Source organism: Muscardinus avellanarius (assembly GCF_963383645.1).
Source record: "Muscardinus avellanarius genome assembly, chromosome: 3".
NCBI lineage: Eukaryota > Metazoa > Chordata > Mammalia > Rodentia > Gliridae > Muscardinus > Muscardinus avellanarius.
Window position 1 is genome coordinate 86186395 of NC_137788.1, and position 19272 is coordinate 86205666.

Below are 19272 nucleotides of genomic sequence, written 5' to 3' on the forward strand. Positions count from 1 at the left end.
GTTTTATTTATTTGCTTTAGTGTGGCTAACTTTTAGGAAAGTGTTTTTAAAAAAATTGTGTCTTTAAATAATTCATATAAATCCAAAAATTTCAACTTGCAAGATATGAAAATACCTTCTCACAAGTGTGGTGCATATTAAAATCTAGATTAAGAACCACATATTGTACTTTTCAAAGTTGTCTTAAAATACCTCTTGGCAGGGCCATATAGTATTGCATTAGTAAAGCCATGCCTTTGGCATGATTAAATCTTTTCTGTTCCTTTGCCTCTGTTGATATTTAATCAGGTGACTTCAAAGTTAAAATCAAACTAGTATTGATGAAATTTATTTCTTTTCCAGTCTTCTTCAAACAGTACTTTTGCAGAATGAAATAATTGGTATGCTATGCCTTTATATCAAAGATGTTATAAGAACACAGATAAAGTGATACTATTATGCTAAATATTTAGGATTGAGTTTACCTTGTATATGTATTTGTTTATATCTAGCCACTTGTCTGGATTTTATTACTTTGGAATTAATATTGCAAATTTTATTTATTTTAAACAGTAATTTCTTAAAACTACCAATCATACCTGGTTTCTTTGTTTCTTTTAGTGCCAGAGATCAGTGTCTTAGAAAATGTAATTTATTCAAAGAAGGGAGACAGAATGCTTTGTAATTAGTTAAAAATCTGACATCTAAGCATAATCACAAACCTGGCAGACTATTAATTTACATATTCTATCTCAAAGAGCAAGGTGGTCAAAAATCCTGGGGATTATAAATTAAGACATCATTATAATCATTTTGTCATGATAAAAAGTATAGTTCATTTATTAAGGGGTAGATCACTTTTCTAAAATTGTTAGAAGTAATTTTTCAAGATCATGTTGCCTAAATTAGGGTAGATAATCCATTAAGAGAATGCTTCCTTTAGAGTTGTATATTTAAGTTAAAATAACAGTCATTCTCATCTTGGAGTCTTGGGCTTTTTTCTCTCTCTTTTTGATGCACTGGAAATTAAACCCTGAGACATTCTACTTCTAAACTACATCCCCAGCTCTTTTTAAGTTTTTTTGTTTTGAAACAAGGTGTTGCTAGGCTGCTGGGAGTTTCACTAATTCTCTGAGGCTCTCCTCAAACCTTCCATTCTTCTGTCAGTCTCAGTACTGGGATTACACACTTGGGCCAACATACCTGGCTTCATCATGTAGTCTTTTAAAAAAAAAAAAGGAAAAGCAAACTTCTTATAGTTAGTCTTTTGACATTAAAATACTGATAATTGTGAAGGAATATAATAAACATTTTTCATGAAGGTAAATAGCCCTTGAAGGAAAGTGTGTGTGTGTGTGTGTGTGTGTGTGTGTGTGTGTGTGTGTGTGTGTGTGTGTGTTGCTGCAGAATGAACCCAGGAATAAGCTACGGTCCCAGGCCTATATTATTTTTTATTTAGGAACAGGGTCTCACTAAGTTGCTGAGATCTTTGCTAAGTTGCTGAGGCTAGGTTTGAATCTTCCATTTTCCAGTCTTAGCCCCCCAAGTACTGGGATTACAGGTGTGCACCACTATGCTTAGCTAATACATTTTTAATCATATTATTTAGATCTAAGTACAGTACAGTATTATTTAGCTGTTAAGTTTATGTTTTTTTCTTTGAAGCATAAGATCAACAAGGAAAATTTATAAAATGATTATCTGAGAGCTTTTTCTGTTACTTTCAAATAAATTATTCCCATGGTAGTATTTCAATTAAAGATTTTAATAATCATTACTAATAGAATAAATTACATATTTTCATCATCTTGGTTTGGGAGTATGCACATTTGTTTTATCTCATTTCTTTCTATATTTTTAAAGCTTATCATGACATATCTCAGTTATAACCATCATATTTAAAATGATTGTACACTTAATCAAAATTGACAATAATTAATATCATTAAATACCCTTATTATTTCTTCATGCATCTGAACAAATTTATTAAAGGTTTGATGAGAACTGTATCCTATCAAGGGTGGTGCTTTGGCATAGGTTGCTGTAATCTCTTTTAGTCTTTAATAGATTTCTTCCCTCTACCACCAACCTCAGTTTTATTGATAAAATGACACATAGTTATCCTTTTAGAAAATCCCATGGTTTAGACTGGTCTGATTATTTTCTTATAGTGGCATGTTAACTTGTTCTTCTATTTACTACAGTTTTTATGTAAACTGGGTTAGCTCCTAGAGTCCAAGTAGATTGAGATTTTGTTTCTTTTTAGTAAGAATGATTAATTTTATTTTGTATATCTTACTGTGTCTCTAGGAGGCATGTTACTCCTGGTTACTCCAATTAGTTATTTCACTGATCCTTTAAGATTGATTGTGATTTCAGGTATTTTACATTGATACTTAACATTATATTTTCTATTTATGGTTTTAGTATTCACTAATGATTGCTGCCTTAATTTATTTCACTGAGGAAGATTGGTTATAAAGATTTTTTTTTACCTCAATTCACATATACTTTGTACATTTTTTAGTTAAATATTTTTTCCAGAAAGCAAAATAAAAATTGAAGGAAGGTTGGTGGAAAATGAGGAATGGGCTGTTTAAGGAAGATTAATTGTCAATATATTTACTTGGAGATCAAGAAAAAAAACATATTAAGAATTGCCTTCCCACATAGGACCTCCTACTTCAATGAATTAGGGCTGGGGGAGGGGGTGTCTCAGAATCCTACCACCATTCCCTTCTGTTTGGAAGTAGTATACAAGATTAACTTCTAGGTTTTTTAATCAGGGAAGTGAAGGAAGACCAAAAGAAGTAAAACTTTGGATGGAAATTTTAGAGTGGAAAAAAATAGGATAAAACAGACCCTACATCTTTAGAAATTATGAGTAAATTTTTATAGTTAGGAGTTGCCTAAGGGAACGTGATAGCAAAGTATGAGATCCTAGAACAAAAAGAAGCAGGGAATTATTAGGTGTAAATCTAAGGAAATATGAGTGAAGTACAGACTTTAGTTACAATATCAATAATGATTGATTTCAACAATTACCTTGCTGATGTATGATGCTAATAATAAATGTGGAAATGAAGTGCCCATGTCATATAGAAATCCTGTAGTATCTTTAATTATTCTGTAAACCTAAAACTTCCAAATTAAAAAGTTAAGATTTATATGTGGTTTGTAATAAATTACAAAATATAATTCATCAGTTGAAAGTGGTAGGGATGCTTATAAGTTTCAGTGAAATATGACTCTTAACGGAATAGGTAATTTATATCCCTTTTCTGTGGACTTCTAATAGACTGGGGTCCATCATATAATAATGATGTTAGAGCTAACATGAACATTTCGTAAAAGTTGCTTTATCAAAATGTCTGTTGAAGATGATTTCACGTGGAAAAGATCTTTGTGACATTTCCCTTTTCTTTGGCAGATGATAGTTTACATAGAAGTTCTTATACAACGTTTTATCTTTATACTAATCCTGGGAGTAAAAACAGTGTTTTTATATTTCATCAATATACATTAAATAGTGGTTTTCCAGCATACCTGCTACCTTAGTGATGGTTTGGATATGATTTCCCCTCCCCCACCCTTCTGGGGGGCTCATGTGTTAGAAACTTGGTCCCTTGTGTGGTGGAAATGTTGGCTTTTTAATTTTTTTCATAAGATTTTATTGGTTCAATATAGTCTCACACTATAATGTAAATCATGTTGACAATGACATGCATGCCTAACACTTGGTGGGCACCCCTCCATCTCCCTGTCTTCTTCCCAATACAGAGTACTGAGATTGACGTTGTTATATTCACATATGTATACATAGTTGATGGTAGTATTTCCATTAATGAACTTCAATCTTCCTCCCCTTCCATTAGACCACTTCCCTGGCTCCACTGAGGTTACTTTCCCATTATCTAGAGTACCTCTGGTATCTCAATTACTCCCTAGCTTCTGCATATGAGAGAAAACTTAAGACCCTTCATACTCTGGGACTAGTTAATTTCACTTAACATAATGTTCTCCAGGTCCTTATATTTTCTTGCAAATTATGTGATTTTATTTTTCTTTATTGCTGAGTAGAATTCCATTGTGTTTATTTCCCATAATTCTGTAATTAGATTGGTTCCATAATTTGGCTATTGTGAATTGTGCTGCTATAAACATGGGTATGCATATATTACTATAATTCTCTGATTTTGGCCCCTTGGAAAGATAACCTAAAAGTGGTATAGCTGGGTCATGTGGTGGATCCATTACCAATTTTCTGAGGAATCTACATATTGATTTTTCATAGCAGCTGAACTAGTTTATAATCCCATGGTGTGGACCTTTAAGAGGTGGGAATTAGTGGGAGATTCTTAGGTCATCGGGGATGCTATCTGAAGGAAGTTCTTATGGGACTTTGGTTCTTGAGAGAATACTTTCCCACTTCCTAATTTCTTTATTTGCTATATAATTTTTCCCTGCCTCATGCACTCTACCACTCTCCATATTGTAACACTGATGGGGATGCCCACTCTTGCCTTTCAGTCTCCAAAACTGTAAGATAATTCTGTTTTTATTTCTAGAAACTCAACCTCAGGCATTTTGTTATAGCAATAGAAAACGGACTTGATTACAGATGTGAATAATTAAAATTATGATTTATATAGTTAAAACTAATCTATTGGGGGCAGTATAATATAATACAGCTGAAAGACAATATTTTAATAAACAGGAGATAGTAAGAGTCAATAGATGTATAGAGAAAATGCTAGGGATTCAGAGATTGTTTTAGATATTTGAGTAACAGCAGAATTCTTCAGTTAAGGTTTTCTGTGTTACTGGGCCTTGCAAGTCATTTCTTTCTTGTTTGAATTGGAAAATCAGAAATAAAATTTATTGTGGGAAAGAGCTTGTCAAATATCTAGGATTTTTTGTTATTTATTTATTTATTTATTTATTTATTTATTTATGGGTCTGGGGATGGAACTCATAGGCATTTGACCTCTGAGCTATACCCCCTGCCCAATTTTTTATTCTTTATTTTGAAACAGGGTCTCACTGAGTTGCGAAGGGCCTCACTAAGTAGCTGAGGCTGTCTGCGAACCGCGATCCTCCAGTCTCTCCCTCCCAAATGCTGGAATTACAAGCATACACCACCACGCCCAGGTTTAGGTCTTTTTATTGTTAAATGGAAATTCAAATCTTGATACTAAATTTTTTTCTTTCATATGCCATGTATTACAGTTGGCAGTTTTCTTTTTGTTTGTTGATATTTTTTTTCCCATCAGCTCTGAATCTCATAAAGACCATGGGATTTAACTGACTTTTAAGTTACTTTTTTCTACTAAGAGGTAGCCAATTAAAGACAGGAAAACAAATGATTTGACAATATAATGACTATATCTGGAATTTTCAGTACTATTAAATAATTGTGTTGTCAGCTCTGTTGAATGCTCTGTTATCCAAAGTTGTCTGAAATGTTGAAATACAATATTAAAAAATGTGTGGGTACCACAAAAAAGTGTAGGGATGTCATTGTCCAAGAAAATGCAAGAAAGAAATTACTGAGTTATGAGTACTTGCCTAGATTTAGAAATGTGTCTTTATACATGTCTTGGGGAAAAATGAAAATATCCGTGTTAAATGGAAACAAGCCTATAAAATATGACAGTTATAGTGTTTAACATGGAGAAGATAATATGCCACGGAATAGTTAAAAAAGATCCACATTAGTGGATCCATAAAGACACTGTTGACTGCTATATGTTAGTAAATATTAGATATGTGGATTTCCTCTTTTAAAAATAAATTGGTCGGGTGTGGTTGCACATATCTGTGACCCCAGTTAACTCCAGAGGCAGAGGCAGAAGGATCTCAAATTTGAGGGCAGCCTTGGCAACCTAGCAAAACCATTTCTTAAAGTAAAAGGACAGGGATATAATTCAGTGGTAGAGCACTTAACCTAATGTGCACAAGGACATGGGTTCAGTTCCCTCTACCACAAAAAAATAAATTTGGTGCATAGATGAAACAAGATTGTCCATAAGGCGTTACATGTTAAACTTAAGTGATGGTGCATGTGGGTTCATTATTGTAGTCTCTTTACTTTTGCATATGTTAGAAAATTTCAGTACAAAAAAATGAAGTAAAAAAAGTGAGAAAACATGAAGGGAGAGTTTCTAAAAATGCTGTGGGCAAAAATCTGAAGTATGCTCATCCAGGGAAGGAGGATAAATCATTGCATTGATGGAGTGCTTTTAAAAGAAGGGATAAAAGCTGAATTAGAGGTAATTGGAAGGAAAAATTTTATGTCAAAAACTTACTTCAGAATGTGTTAAGAATTGTGAATCTCACTGTCAGTAAAAGATCATACTAGTTTCTGTAAACCATCTAAAACTTGAAGATCATGACCTCTGAAACTAAAAGTAACAGCAGATCCTTATGAAATGGAAAAGAAAGCTGAAAAGAGAGAGATTAAAAAGTGAACTAATGGAATGGCAGTGCTAAGTGTCAGTCCTACCCAGGTATGTCATGAAGTCAAAGTCTGAGTGTACCTTCATCATGGGAAGGTAAAAAAAACAGTTAATTTTTTTGTGAACTAATCTGATATGTAAAAATTTTGTAAATGAAAGTCTGAGTTCATTTGTCATTGATAGATAAAAGGTGCTAAGACAAAGTAGTTCTCTAGAATAAATTATTATGGTGACTTAAAAAAGAAACTAAAGACAGTATAGACAAGGAAGTAATAAAACAGATTGGCAACAGGTTGGAAACAAAGTATTGTGATACAGTGAAAATTTCATGTTATATCTTCCAGAAGAGTTGTGTTTGAGAGGTGTTTATTAAAACTACTTGAGTGTGGAATTGAGAAGGCAGACACACTTTGCTGACATTGTCTTTGGGTCATTTGCATGAATTAAATTGTTTTAGGGAATTTTTTTTTTTTTTTTAGGAACCAGAAGAACTTGTAATTGTTCCATAAGCAGTAAGTGATTTCAAATGTGAGTTTGTGAAGAAGCTACCACTAGTAGAAAAAGGATGTGTTACCTCTTTGTTGAAGGCAGTATTTTTAATATTTGATTTCTTACTATAAACCATAGAAATGAGTTTTTCAAGTCTCTGACTTGGAAATATATTCTTCATGCTTTGTTTGCTCTTTCATAGGACGGTGGAGTATTGTATGTTTAATTTTTTAACAAAACAGGTATGTACCCTAGTACAAATAATTAATGATTTTGTTGAAATCACTTAATTTCTCTAACTACTATACATCACCAAACCGTGTTTCTTAATGCTATGAAAATTAACTTTCAGGAATCATTTGGATGGTCAGCCGCTGTAAGCCATGCAGCCTTCGTGCTTAAATTGGGTTTTGTAAACGACTTGTGTGTGTTTCGTAAAATATGCTTTATTTTAAAATTAGGGCTTCCTGTTGCAGCTGTTCCAGGAGCTCTGAGTCCTTTGGCTATTCCAAATGCTGCTGCAGCAGCTGCTGCAGCTGCTGCTGGCCGAGTGGGTATGCCTGGAGTCTCAGCTGGTGGCAATACAGTCCTGTTGGTTAGCAATTTAAATGAAGAGGTTAGTAAAACAATATTCTAATTTTTATTCTATAATTTCATTTCATTTGTGAAAGTTTTTCATGTTTATTTCATTTTGCACTTGCCTTTCTTTTTATGTACATTCATTAGCCAAAGTATTTTCTGTATGTTTCTATTTCTGAATAAAATCTATGTACTTGTTTAGGTAATTTATTTCTTTAGACAGTCATATCTCTCTATATATGTATATATTTTTAACCTAGTTACCTATTTTTCCTAAGAAAAATATGGTGAAGTACTGTAATTTGGCTTTTTATGTTTTTGTTCTCAAAAGCAAATGTGATCTAATTTGCAAATTTAACTGTAAAATAATTTTGCTCTTTGCCTTTTCTAATTATTTGCTTGTTCATTTCATGCTTATGTGTCATTGCATTTTTTTTAAATCTTATTTTATGTGAACTACTCTAATACATTTTTCTTTGAAGGTTCTTCCAAAGATCTTGACGAGGCACTCTTCCAGTCTTTCTTAGTAATTTTTTTCTTTGCAGTTATTAGTCATTGTCTTCTAAGAATATTTTTCAACTTTATCCCTTCCCTTTCTTGTTAAATAAGATTGCTATTATTTTCTGTAGTTGTACATTTTATGTCTGATATATTTTATTTTGATTGCTATGAAAGCTGGTATGAAATGTGGGAAGCTCAGTGTTATCAGTTTATAATGTCTAATTTGAATATTTGTTTTATTAATTGGCCTCTGTTAATATATGAACATTAAGCTTATTTTATCATTTAATATACTATTATCATTCACAGTTCTGCATGCTAAAATGTTCGAATCAAAGTGCCTTTGTTTTTAAGAATTCTGCCTGCATTTCATAACCAGCCATGCTTATGCAGTTAAAGTTCAAAGTTTAAAATTCCTATGCATGCTTTCCTTCCCTATGTTGAGATGAAATGCTGTAATTTACTCTTTGATATAGATGTACTTTACCCATATTTGTCTTGGATGACTACATTTTACTCAGTTTTTCTTGTACAGTACATAAACCATTTTCTGACCAAATTCCTGCATTTCCTATGTACTGACCTATATTTTATTTTTTTTTTGTTCCCCAATTCCTTATTTTTTTCTTCTGCATTGCTGTTTCCCTTCCCCATTTCATCCTTTTCCCTGTGTGTTCACCTTCCCTTTCCTTGTTTTTTCCCAAATACCCATTCCCTTCCCTGTCTTATCCTTTATTTTCCTTGTCCTTGTCTTCATTCCCTGTCTCCATTCCCTATGTTCATGCTTCTGTGCTTGAACAAATGTTCCTCGGACCAACTTGCCCCAATTAACCGCCTTGAACCATGATCCATGACCACCTCACCATTCTGCGGGAACCACCCTTCGTTATGGATGATCTGTTCATCTCCGCTCTTCCTCGACTCTTCTCTCTTCTTGTCTTACGCTGCTTGCTCTTCTCTCCTTCTAAAGATGGTTACGCCCCAAAGTCTGTTTACCCTCTTCGGTATGTTATTGTTAGCACTATACTTTTATTATTGATTTGATTTTTGTTTCACCTTAATTCTTATTTGTAGCTAGCACTTTGGCTTAAAGTTGAATAGTAAATCTTTTGCTATTTTTCTTTGCTATTTAAAACTCTCCATAGACACAAAATTTGTTTTAATGCATGCTGATTTATTTTGCATGGTCTTTATTTTAATATCATTCACATAGCTTTGAGGGTTTATCAAAAATTATTCTTTTCAAAATTCACTGTTCAAAATCTTGATCTTCTTTATTCATTTGTGAGAATGATGAGATTGAGTGATCATGTTGATGTCTGAATGTTTCATTGATATGTCAGAAAGATGATTTTTAGTTGACTTGCATGTAAAATTAATTCCATTTTTGGATTACCTCTCTGTGACTCCAAAAAAAAGGTGTTTATGGAGATGTGCAACGCGTGAAGATTTTATACAATAAGAAAGACAGTGCTCTAATACAGATGGCTGATGGAAACCAATCACAACTTGGTAAGATTAAACTGCATTTATCTGTACATTTTTAGTTATGTGTTCAAATATATAGTATAAATCTGAGTAAAAATTGACTCTTTTTCATCAGGAAGAAAGTTGTTTTTTAATGGTCAGGGCTCAAAGTATCACTTTAATTTTCATATCTTAATGTGAATAGTTGTAGTTAAGGTATTTGTTACTTTTCTTCTTTCCTCCTACTATTTCTCAAGCAAGTCTAGTAGAAAAAGATTTAGCTCCAAAATTGCAAGAACTGTTCCATATAAAAATTTCAACTTTTATATTGGCATTTTTCATTCCTGACTACTCCATGTATTAGAAGCTAACTGTTTACATAGTTCATGGAATCCTTATTAAGGCCATGGTATTTTAATTCTTCTAATGTAATTTGCAAGTATTTGGCTGAACTTTGTAATGAAAAAAGTCCCATGGAAAATATCTTTTAGAGATATCAAATTCTTATAAAATGAAAAATACATGCCAATGGTTAAATCCCTGTGAGGATCTTAAAATATACTTGTTAGAGTTACATAATTACTTAGATATATAGTTGATGACTTCACACATTTTATGTGACTTCATGCACAAAATCAAATCACATAAATTTAAAATGCAACTGCATAGTCAAAATGCGATTCACTCTAAATTCACTTAGTTTTTAGCTTATATTTTATTCATTGAGATTCAGAAATGATATTGCTTTAGACTGCGTTCACATTATTTTGAAGTTTACTATTTTTGATGTAAGGGCTAGTGTATTTTTGCTGTGTATGTGAGACTCACAGATGACCATGACCAGTTTTTGTCTGTGAAATTAGAAGTTTGAATTTCAAACAGATACTTAAGTGTTCAACTTCAGTATTTCTTGGCAGTGATTTTGGTATCTCAGACAGGGTATAAAACTGTCCATCTGGTTCTCTAGTTTTAAAATTGTAGTATCTTAAAGGTATGTAAAATGCTCATTTTATTTGTGTTTGGGGTTTTAGTGTACCTTTTCCTACATTTGCACTGCTGTATTCTTGTGAGGGCAGTTATTACTACTGCTTTTATATACACCACAAGTATTTGTCAGTGCTTTGTGGTCTATAAAGCATGCTCAAATCCTTTTTTATCAATACCATTTGAGGTGTGGGTAGCATTACTTTGATATAAATAAAGAATGCCAAATCATTATTGAAAAAAATGGGGAATTGTATATAGTGGTAAATAACTTATTACTTCTCATTGCTGCTAGTATAGTTTTGCTTTTTTGAGGTATGCAGGTATAAAAATATGTGCTCACACTATTGATGCCTTTATAAAATGCACATACTCAAATCCCTCACACGCTGGGAGTGGTGGCGCACTCTTGTAATCCCAGCATTTGGGAGGCTGAGACCGGAGGATCACGGTTCGCGGATAGCCTCAGCTACTAAGTGAGGCCCTCTGCAACTCAGTGAGACCCAGTTTCAAAATAAAAAATAAAAATAAAAATACAGGGCAGGGGATGTAGCTCGGAGGTCGAATGCTCCTGGGTTCCATCCCCAGACCAGCAAAAAACAAACAAACAAACAAACAAACCCCTCACAAAACTAGGGCATGCAATTGAGAAAGTAAGAATTAAAACATTTTTACATTATGTATTTTGTTTCTGGCTCTGTTTTCACTATTTTTGTTTAATGCAAATTGTATTTGGAAAAATGTGACGTTTTTATATCATAGGCAAAAGCCTTTATTCTTAAATTGTGTGGGAGAAATAAACTACATGAAAAACTAAGAGATAGAGTTTAAAACTAAGAGATATTAAATGTGAATAAGAGTTGCAAATCTCAAATTGTTTCAGATTTATAGAGTTTAGGTTTGCAAACAAGGTGTTTCTATAATAAATTTTTATACTATAATTTTAGCCAAAATATTTTTAATTGGCTACTTAAAGAATAGCATGTACATGCTATTAGTGATTTAATAATTAGTAATTATTGGGTGTGATGGCACATATTTGTAATCTTTGGAGTCTTAAGACCAGGAGGATTGAGGTTGCAGGCCAGCACCTGGTAATTTAGCGAGACCTTGTTTCAAAATTTTAAAAAGGGTCTCCAGCACCAAAATTAGAAAAAAGAAAAGAAAAAGAAAGAAAGAAAAGTCAGGGGGACTAGGGTATAGCTCAGTGGTAGGAAGAGCACTGCTGGATGCAATCTCCAACACTACCAAAAAAGCCCAGAGTTAGTAATTATTAAGATTAATGAATGCTTTTAGTAAAATGCCAAATAGTAGTTTCTTTGTGGTAAAGTAATTGTCTGGTTTTTTCATTTTATGTTTTCAAGAACTATTTTTTAAAAATTCACCTATTTAAATTATAGCTACCATTTCAAAAGTAACTTACTACTTATTCATAATAGACCTTTATATAATGAATTATATTGAGAAAGTGTGCTGTAAAGTGAGAGAAAATCATAGTACTCTGATGTTAATGGCATTTGAGGAGTTTTAAAGCATATGTCATATATGGGCCTTCATTTCTAATGTCAGGCATAATTAGGAAGTCATGTTTTGAGGCACTTCAGTGTCTATAAGCCTCAGGAGACCTATTTCCCCAAAACAAAGAAGAAAATAACAAGTGATAAAGGGGAAAAACAAAAATATAAAAATCTTGTTAGGGTGAAGTTCTAATGTATCAATAAAGCAGCAAGCATAAAGGGATAAATTTATTAATTAAAAGACTATCAGATTTGGCGTACAAGAAGTTACCTAAAAGATTGAAAATAATGTAATAAGATATTTGAGGCAAATAGTAACCTAAAGAAAGTGTATGCATCTTTTTAAATTGAAGGCTAAAGATCTAGTTCATCAGGAAGATAAGACAGTTGTATATATGTGCATATCTAGTGAACTCAAGCCTCAAACTATATAAATCATAAATGGATAGAACCTGCAGGTAGAATTGAGGAAATCTAGCATAGTAGTGAACTTCAGCCCACCTTTCTGAAGAACATGTCAGGCAGACCAAAACAACAACAAAGATTACAGTGATACAACTGAATTATGACTTGTAACAATTATGCTTCTAAAACATTCATTTTCTTTTTTTCTTTGTTTTGGTGGTCTGAGGGTTGAACCCATGGGTGTTCTATCTCTGAGTTATACCCCCCCCCCCAGCCCTAATTTTAAATTTTGAAACAGCGTCTCCCTCAGTTTCTGAGGCTGGCCTCAAACCTGTGATCTTCCTGTCTCAGCCTCCCAAGTACTAGGATTACAAACATATACCACCACATCTTGCCAACACATTCTCTTTAAGCATATATAGAACATTTTTAAAAATTATCGCCCACCAAAATATAAATTTCAATTTTTTAAAGCATATCATTCAGATCTCAACCTATACTTTGCACAAGAAAATTAGAAGTAGTAGTACAAAATACATTTAACATCTCTGAAATCTTGAAATTTAAAAAAAGTCCTAGTACCTCATGAGCAAGCGAAGATATTTTAATAGGAGTTTAAAAATACTTAATCACGCTGGGCATGATTAATAATAATAATCCCCACGCTTGGGAGGTGGAGACAGGAGGATAGTGCAAGTTCGAAGTCAGCCGCGCCGGCTTAAAAGACCCTGTTTCCAAAAATAAAAAAGTATGAAGTAGGTCTGGGAGTGTAGCCTGGTGGTAGAAAGGCTTCCAGGAACCCCAGTACCACCAAAAAAAAAAACTTAAATAGTGCAGGTGGGGTGTGTGTGTGTGTGTGGTATTGGGGGTGGAATCCAGGGGCTTTTCTACTTCAGGGCTATATTCCCAAACCTTTTTTATACTTTATTTGGAAACAAGGTCTCACTAAATTGCTGAGAGCCTAAGTAGCTAAGGCTGGCCTCAAACGTGCGATCCTCCTGGCTCAGCCTCTCAATTGTTGGGATTACAAGTGTATGCCACCATGCCTGGCTCCCAGGTGGTATTTTGATGGAAGATTTTTACTTTGGGAGTAACAATAGAAACCCAAGGAAGTTAGAATTGCCAAGGAAGATGTCGTAAGCTCCATAATGGTCAGATGGCATCTTAAATACTTTATTTCCATTACTAATGACAAAACTAGATATTAATAATGCATATAATAAATAGTTGATAGACAAAAACAATGCCAGAAGTGGGACCTTTGAAAAGACTAATTAAAATAGAAAAGTGTTGATAAAAGTTAGATTTTAAAAAAAAAAAAAAACAGAAAAAAGCCCGCGGGTAGAAGGGCTTCCAGGAACCCCAGTGCCACCAAAAAAAAAAAAAAAAAGAAAGAAAGAAATCAGAACAGGAAGACAAATTGTATTTTGAATTAGGAAGGAGAGAACAATTTATCTCCTGTTTTACATTATCAAAACTCCTTTATCTAAATTTACTTGTCTTATATTTTATTATTCCTTAGTATCATATTCAGAGTTGGATTAAGGAAAAGGTAAATTTAAAAAAAAGATATATTCTAGCCAGGTGTCATGCTGTTTGTCTCTAATCTCATTATTTGGGAGGCTGAGCAATTTAGGGATACCCTCAGCAACTTAGCAAGACCCTCTTTCAAAATAAAGTTGTTAAAGGGCTGGGGGTGTGGCTCAGAGGTAGGATGTAGAATGCCACTGGGTTTGGTTCCCAATGTACCCAACCTCACATCTTATTCAATCAGAAATAGCTTGTCCCCTCTGCAGTACTGACATTTTCCTCCTTTATTATTGCTTCACTCACCCTGTGATGTTTCTCTTGAGTGTAAGAGTCCCATTGTTAAAAAGTTGATTCATTTAGCCGGGCACGGTGGCCCATGCTTGTAATCCCTGTGCTTGGGAGGTGGAGACAGGATTGCGAAGGTTCCAAGCCAGCCGCGCTGGCTTAAGAGACCCTGTTTCCAAATAAAAATATAAAAAATAGGTCTGGGAGTGTAGCCCCAAGGTAGAAGGGTTTCCAGGAACCCCAGTACCACCAAAAACAAAACAAAACAAAAACTTGATTCATTTGAAGTTAATAATTCAAATAACTTCATTTTGTCTAATCATTGTTTAATGTTTTTAACTTTAATATTTTAGTTACCCTCCCCCTTCAGATCATATTAGATTTTATTATCAATAAACTGACTTGAATTTCTCTTACTACTTGGTTAATTCTTTAGGTAGCTCTGTATAGTTACAATGCCTCGAAGTTTTTATTGTTTTCTTATCCTTTATTTTCTCAGAGCTAAACTGTTTCTGTAGTCTTTTTATTTAGCTTGTTCTCTTATGGCTGACAATCTTAGTCTACTGCCTTATACCACTTTCCCTCCATACTCATAACTTTAAATAATACTTCAGTGTTTCTACAAAGTTTTTTTTTTTTTTGGTATCAGAATGTGTTCTGTGGTATACTAGTTATTTATTAGCTTTTTGAGACTAAAGATTCTATTCTCAATTTTTTCTCTCTTCCACATTGCTTCTGCCTCTACTGTTCATACTTTTATCCAGTTTGGTTATAGGCAGATCTTTAATTCAGTTAAAAAATAAAACATAGCCCAGCATGGTGGCACACAATTGTAATCCCAGTACTAGCGAAGTTGAGACAGGAGGATCATGGCCAGCCTCAGCTACTTAGGCCCTCTGCAACATAGTGAGACCCTGTTTCAAAATAAAGAATAAAAAATAGGGCTTGGGGTACAGCTTGGAGGTAGAATGCTTTTGGGTTCATTCCTTAGTACTACCAAAATAAATATTACAAGACACATAACTTTCTAGTATCAAACTATTCCATTAAAAAAAAAAAAACAGCAGCTACTTCAGGACATAGCCATGTAATATTCTGTGTTCATACACTGCTGTGTGCTAGCTCTTGTCTTTATATGCCTTACAGTTGGAAGAAGGAAATAATGAGTAATTGCAGTAAACTGAGATGACCTTAAAAAAAAAATGGGTACAGGATACTACATGGGGAATATGTAATGAGGTTCTGAATCTTTCCAAAAGATTAAAAGGACTTTTTAGAGAATTGACTCTGAAGAATAAGCAGACTAAGAGAGAAAGTAAAGTGTATAGGAAATTGTTATAGGTAGAATAGTGCATATACAAGAATGGAACTAAAAAAATCTACTACTTAGTTCAGGATATATGTTTTCAATAGCCAGAGCATAAAGTGCAGGGAGTATAAGTAGTGAGGCATCGTAAGTTTCATGGTGGTTGGGGTGGTGTCTTACTACTTTATTCCCATTATTAACAGTGATTGGTGTTGTCTATCATTGGATTAATGCCTATTCATAGAGGCTGGAAAATATGGGAAAGTTATAGGTGCGTTAAAAGAATGAGTTTAGACTTTGTCCCTAAGTACTGTAAGCAGGTAATGATGTAATCAGATTTGTAAATTACAGTGGTCATTTAGCTTCTATGTATATAGAATAAATTGGAGAAAAATAGTCAGTAGGAAAATGAAGAGCCTGACTTATATAGTATGATGGTATATGCCTGTAAATTCAGTACTTGGGAAGCTTAGATTAGAAGGATCACAAGTTTGGGGCCAGTCTCAGCAAGCTGGAAAAACTCTGTTTCAAAATAAAAAATAAAATTAGGCTGGAGGTGTAGCTTAGAAGTAGGATACCCCTGGGTTGAATCTCTAGTACCAAATTAAAAAGAAAGGCAATATAAAGTGGAAAAGTGAAGCCAAGCTTGGTGATGCACCCTTGTAATCCCAGTACCTGGAGGCTGAGACAGGAGGATCGTACAGGTTTGAAGGCAGCCTGAGCTACTTAGTGAGGCTCTTAGCAACTTAGTGAGACCCTATTTCCAAATAAAATATAAAATAGGTCTGGGAGTGTAGCCTGGAGGTAGAAACCCGCTGGGTTCCATCCCCAGTACCCCTCCCCCATAAATAAAGTGGAAAAATTGAGAAAGCATGTATAGGAGAGATCATTAAAGAGGAAGAATATCACAAGATTTAGCAGTTAGGCTCTGGAGCAGCAGAAGGAAGAATAAAGTTAGGAATGACTAGTAAATTTCTTTCTAGTGTATTAAAAATGACTTAGCAGGATTATTGAGGAAGGTAGATATTAATAATCTGGAATTTTGTTCTGTGAAAGAAGCTGACTTTTTTGCTACAATGTTTAATCTAGCAGAAATGAAATTAATGGGGGGTTTTTGTTTGTGTTATTTTGTGTTTTGTTTTGGGGGGTTTTTTTTTTTTTTTTTTTTTTTTTTTGGTGTTACTGGGGTTCCTGGAAACCCTTCCACCTCTGGGTTACACTCCAGACCTATTTTATATTTTATTTGGAAATAGGGTCTCACTAAGTTGATTGAGTTTCAAGACTCAGTCACTAATGGCTATTTTAAAATTTGTGATTTCTTTTTAAAAAGAAAATTCAGGTTTCAAAATTGCTATTTTAAAAAGAATCATTTTCATTTTGACCTTCAATGTTTTTTAATAGGCATTTGTTCTGTTTTTTAGCCATGAATCATCTTAATGGACAAAAAATGTATGGGAAGATCATTCGTGTTACTCTGTCTAAACATCAGACTGTACAACTACCTCGAGAGGGACTTGATGATCAAGGGCTAACAAAAGATTTTGGTAATTCTCCATTGCATCGTTTTAAGAAACCTGGATCCAAAAATTTTCAGAACATTTTTCCTCCTTCTGCAACTCTTCACCTGTCTAATATCCCGTAAGTTTAAACTGGAGTTTATTAAAGATGTGAATTTTATTTTAATAAAATATAAATTTTATTATTAATCTTACTCTTTTTTTTACCCCATCCATTTTTTTCTAGTCCTTCAGTAGCAGAAGAGGATCTACGAACACTGTTTGCTAACACTGGGGGCACTGTGAAAGCATTTAAGTTTTTTCAGTAAGCAACCTTCCTTGTCTTTATATCAGTGACTTTTATAGAAGTAAAAAAAAAATTGTTCACGTTTTTAAAAATATTTTTTTTTTACTTGGGATGGGCAAAATTCAACTATGTAAGTTTTTTGTGCTTTATATGAAGTATCTAATTTCATAATTTCGTTTCAGAAGAGATCACAAAATGGCTCTTCTTCAGATGGCAACGGTGGAAGAAGCTATTCAGGCTTTGATTGATCTTCATAATTATAACCTTGGTGAAAACCATCATCTGAGAGTATCTTTCTCCAAGTCAACAATTTAAGAGAGGGGGCAGGAAGACGGGGGGCGGTTCACATTGTTTGGTGTCATCACCTATTGACTGTTCAGAAAAGTGGGGACCAGAGTTTGATTTTTTTGTCTTTTGTTTTTTTCTTTTCATGCTGTTATCATTCCTTGGTTATAAAATGAAATGGCATATGTAAAGGCAGAGTTATCGACTGCTATATTTCATCTGTTCTATAGGGAAGCCATTTTTATTGTCTGTTTAAAGTTTTAGTTTATTTTGCTTTCATTTTTCAACTTAGTTGACATACGTGCCTTAAAAAGGAAAACTAGTGTTGCTATTGTGCATTTACTAGAAAAAAGGAATTGGGTGTCTAGGGCACATTGTTATATGGAATTAAAATATGTTTAGGCAGGGGTGTGTAAAAAGGTTAAGTTTTGTTTCTCCTGCTTGGAACTTATTTTGAATTATTGGCTTATCACATTTCTTTCTACTTAATCAAATAAGATACTTGATATTGAAAGAATAAAGCAGCATTTTTAGTTTTTACTACTTTAGGCTTTATTGCTTTTAAAAAAAACATTGGCCTTTTGTATCTCACAATTCTGGTCTAGATTCAGTTTTGAATGTAGGCATTAGTTAAAAATTAACAAGATGCAGAGTATTAATTTCTTAAGACAACAAAGTGATTTCTGTACGTTTGAGCCCTATGTGGAAAGCATTGTGGAATCTTAACCTTTTTGTACACACTCTTGTGGAACGTATCATATAAATGTCAGCACTAAGTAATGTCTTGTTTGTGGCTGAATATTTTTCGTAGATGTTTTTGAAGTTGACATGACTTATGTGCATTTAAATATATATTGCCATCCTTAGTTTGTAATTAAGATTTGGAATATGGTTGTGGATTTCTGAGCATGTGCAGACTGGTCTAGCTAGTTCAGGAACTGGTGCATGTATTTTTCAAAGACAAAGAAAGTGTACTGCAAAAATTTGCAGGAAGATTAATTTTGTGGCAGTTTTCTAAAACTGACAACCAGGTGGGACCAAAGTTTATGTGCCTTTAGTCTTAATTTACCTTGCATTGTAATATTGAGTTTTAATAAATCTTCAAAATATTTTGTATTTAGGAATAGATCTGACTTTAATAAAAACATGGCTCAGAATCTACAGGTCAAATTTATTTGAACAGTTCTTGTCAATCTGAATTGTTGATTCTGTTAAATGACCAATACTTTTTGAAATTGATGTACTTAGTTTCAAGATTCATAGATTCTGTTATCTATGTAGACAGAATGGTCATGTATATTTTCTATTAGTTGAGTTTTTACATCTTTAGAAATGTAAAATTCAGTATAGTTTGAAAGCGGCACAATTAAAAATTAATTTTCTAACAAAGTTGGGAGGTTTGATGGTTGTTTAATTTCATTTTGTGTGTACTCTGCTTACCTCTGTAGCATGCTCAATAAACACTTCTGTAGCTCTGTATCCACCTTTTCTGTCTCTCTCTGCTGCCTTTTCTCTCTCCTCTTCTTTGTTTTCACTCCACTGTGCTTCTGAATTCATGTTTATTCTCTGCCAGGGTGGGAAAGGAATAATAACAATACAATTTTATGGCTTTATACCATAAATAAATCTAGATGCTGTGAAAATATATCAACTGTATTTTTTAATATAAAAGATAGTAACTGCT

The 19272-nt window shown here is 33.5% G+C and overlaps 1 protein-coding gene across 4 annotated transcripts in view; it reads left to right on the forward strand.

Moving 5' to 3' along the window:
- The window catches only part of PTBP2 (polypyrimidine tract binding protein 2), a 37316-nt gene extending 19517 nt beyond the window's left edge, over nt 1–17799 (forward strand). Inside the window, exons 6-11 of one of the 4 annotated variants that reach the window (XM_080693179.1) lie at nt 7388–7542; nt 8977–9010; nt 9426–9518; nt 16922–17138; nt 17244–17321; nt 17486–17799. In XM_080693179.1, the coding sequence (XP_080549305.1) occupies nt 7388–7542; nt 8977–9010; nt 9426–9518; nt 16922–17138; nt 17244–17321; nt 17486–17618 (710 nt within the window). In that variant the 3' untranslated portion in view covers nt 17619–17799. The remainder of the gene's footprint in view (nt 1–7387; nt 7543–8976; nt 9011–9425; nt 9519–16921; nt 17139–17243; nt 17322–17485) is intronic. The other 3 variants (XM_080693180.1, XM_080693181.1, XM_080693182.1) reach the window with 3 other exon arrangements.
- Nucleotides 17800–19272: the final 1473 nt, after the last annotated feature.